General features: G+C 44.8%; 1 protein-coding gene across 1 annotated transcript in view; it reads left to right on the forward strand.

Annotated features, from left to right (window-relative positions):
- The first annotated feature begins 739 nt into the window (after positions 1-739).
- LOC134468249 (phospholipase B1, membrane-associated-like) overlaps positions 740-1,859 on the forward strand; it is a 36,057-nt gene continuing 34,937 nt past the window's right edge. Inside the window, exon 1 of the mRNA XM_063222192.1 lies at positions 740-746. Coding sequence (XP_063078262.1) covers positions 740-746 — 7 coding nt within the window. The remainder of the gene's footprint in view (positions 747-1,859) is intronic.

A 1,859-nucleotide genomic window follows, 5' to 3' on the forward strand; every position in this document is an offset into this window, starting at 1 on the left:
CCATGAAAAAATAAAACAACCAGAAGGATTCTAAGTGTGCGGACTTCTCACTCTGAAAACTACAGTTGGCCTTCGTCCTGCACCTTTCCCTGGGATGTGCACAATCCTCTCCTTCCACTCCAAACTGTTCCCACAAGTTTGGGAGCATGGAATTGTCCAAAAACGTTTTGGTATTCTGATTCTGAAGCCGTAATAGCTGCAAAAGGTGGACCGACATCTTATCGAACCCTAACCCTGTTAGGAATGGGATGGCACTGGGGGGCGCTGTGGCGCAGCGGGCTAGATCCCCCACATTTGGGCTTGCATGCCCACGTGGACCCCGGTTCGAGTCCGGCCGGGGTCATTTCCCAGCCCTGCCCCATTTCTCTCTCCCAATTCTTTCCTGTCTACTCTCACACTGTCCTGTAATAATAAAGCCCAAAAAGCCCCCAATGCTTAAAAAATTCTTTTTTTTTTTAAAGGAATGGATGGGATGGCACTTACTGTACGTTATTCAAGACAGCTTAGCAACGTAGTTGGTTACAGAAAGTTACTGATAGCCTCTGGAGTTCAGTCGAGTCCGCCTGGTTACTTGGTGAAATGTGGTTTGTAATTGCTTTTAGGGTTTTTTTTTTTTTACATCTGAACGTTTACAGTAATCTGCTAAGTGTAGTGTAATAGTGCTATTGCTATTGGAATAATGAATATCTATGGTGGCTGTTTATCCCATAGGATGGACTTGTTTGATTTTATGGACAGGATGAGAGGTGAGTGTCTATATTTTTCCCAGCATAAAGATCCACATCTATTGAGTGTGTGTGTGTGTGTGTGTGTGTGTGTGTGTGTGTGTGTGTGTGTGTGTGTGTGTGTGTGTGTGTGTGTGTGTGTGTGTGTGTGTATGCACATGTGTGTGTGTGTGTGTGTGTGTGTGTGTGTGTGTGTGCGTGCGTGTGTGTGTGCGTGCGTGTGTGTGTGTGTGTGCGTGTGTATGTGTGTGTGCGCGTACGTGCGCGTACGTGCGCGTGTTTTTGAGAGAGGGGAACGTTTTCGTGATCGGGTTGAGGGTAGTTGCTGTGTGAGTAGCCTTCCGTATGTGATGTGAGAATGAGATGAATTATGGTGTTGGTACAAGCCAAGTCACACTACACAGACATTTAACCGCAGCCCTGAGTTTGGTCTTCATAACCTCAATAAAGTAATGTAATATGCATGGAGGATGATACCTGAGAAGATAAAGATGGCATCAGATAGTAGCCTGATTATCCTCGACTTTCCAATCTTGTACTGAGATGTTGGTCTGCCCAAAAAGATAACGAATAACTTTCCCAAGCGCCTCCCTCGGTTCGCTAGGTTTGAGGCCAGAGGGCAGTGCCGAAGTTAAACCCAAACATTTTCGTAGTCCTTGGTTAAACCACGTCACTGCCTTTAAATCGCCTCTACCCATGGTCGTTGGAACTGCTCAAAGTTGATTGATTCGCGATAAAGTGGGTGGAGTTCCTATTTTTCCAGGGCTAAAAAACGATATATATATTGCTCCCGGCCTGACTAATCAGATAGATACCGTAGAGTCGAGCAATAGTGCTCAGATGATCGCTGAAAGATGATGGGGTGTGTGACTGCATTACATTACATTACATTACATTACATTACATTGTATTTGGCAAAGCGACTTACAGTCAAGGACATAATCAGACCCCCATACGTCACTCGCACATACACAAAGTGCACGGGAAATATACAGAACAATAATGCCATGCAGGGATGGCTGCTGACAAACTGAAACTGTGTAGATGTTCCATCTTGGTACATCTTTCTAGTTTTCTTTCTCCTTTCTCCTTTCTTTTTCCTTTTTTTGTGAAGCACATTGAATTGCATCTGTG

Source organism: Engraulis encrasicolus, chromosome 18 (assembly GCF_034702125.1).
Source record: "Engraulis encrasicolus isolate BLACKSEA-1 chromosome 18, IST_EnEncr_1.0, whole genome shotgun sequence".
Classification (NCBI taxonomy): domain Eukaryota; kingdom Metazoa; phylum Chordata; class Actinopteri; order Clupeiformes; family Engraulidae; genus Engraulis; species Engraulis encrasicolus.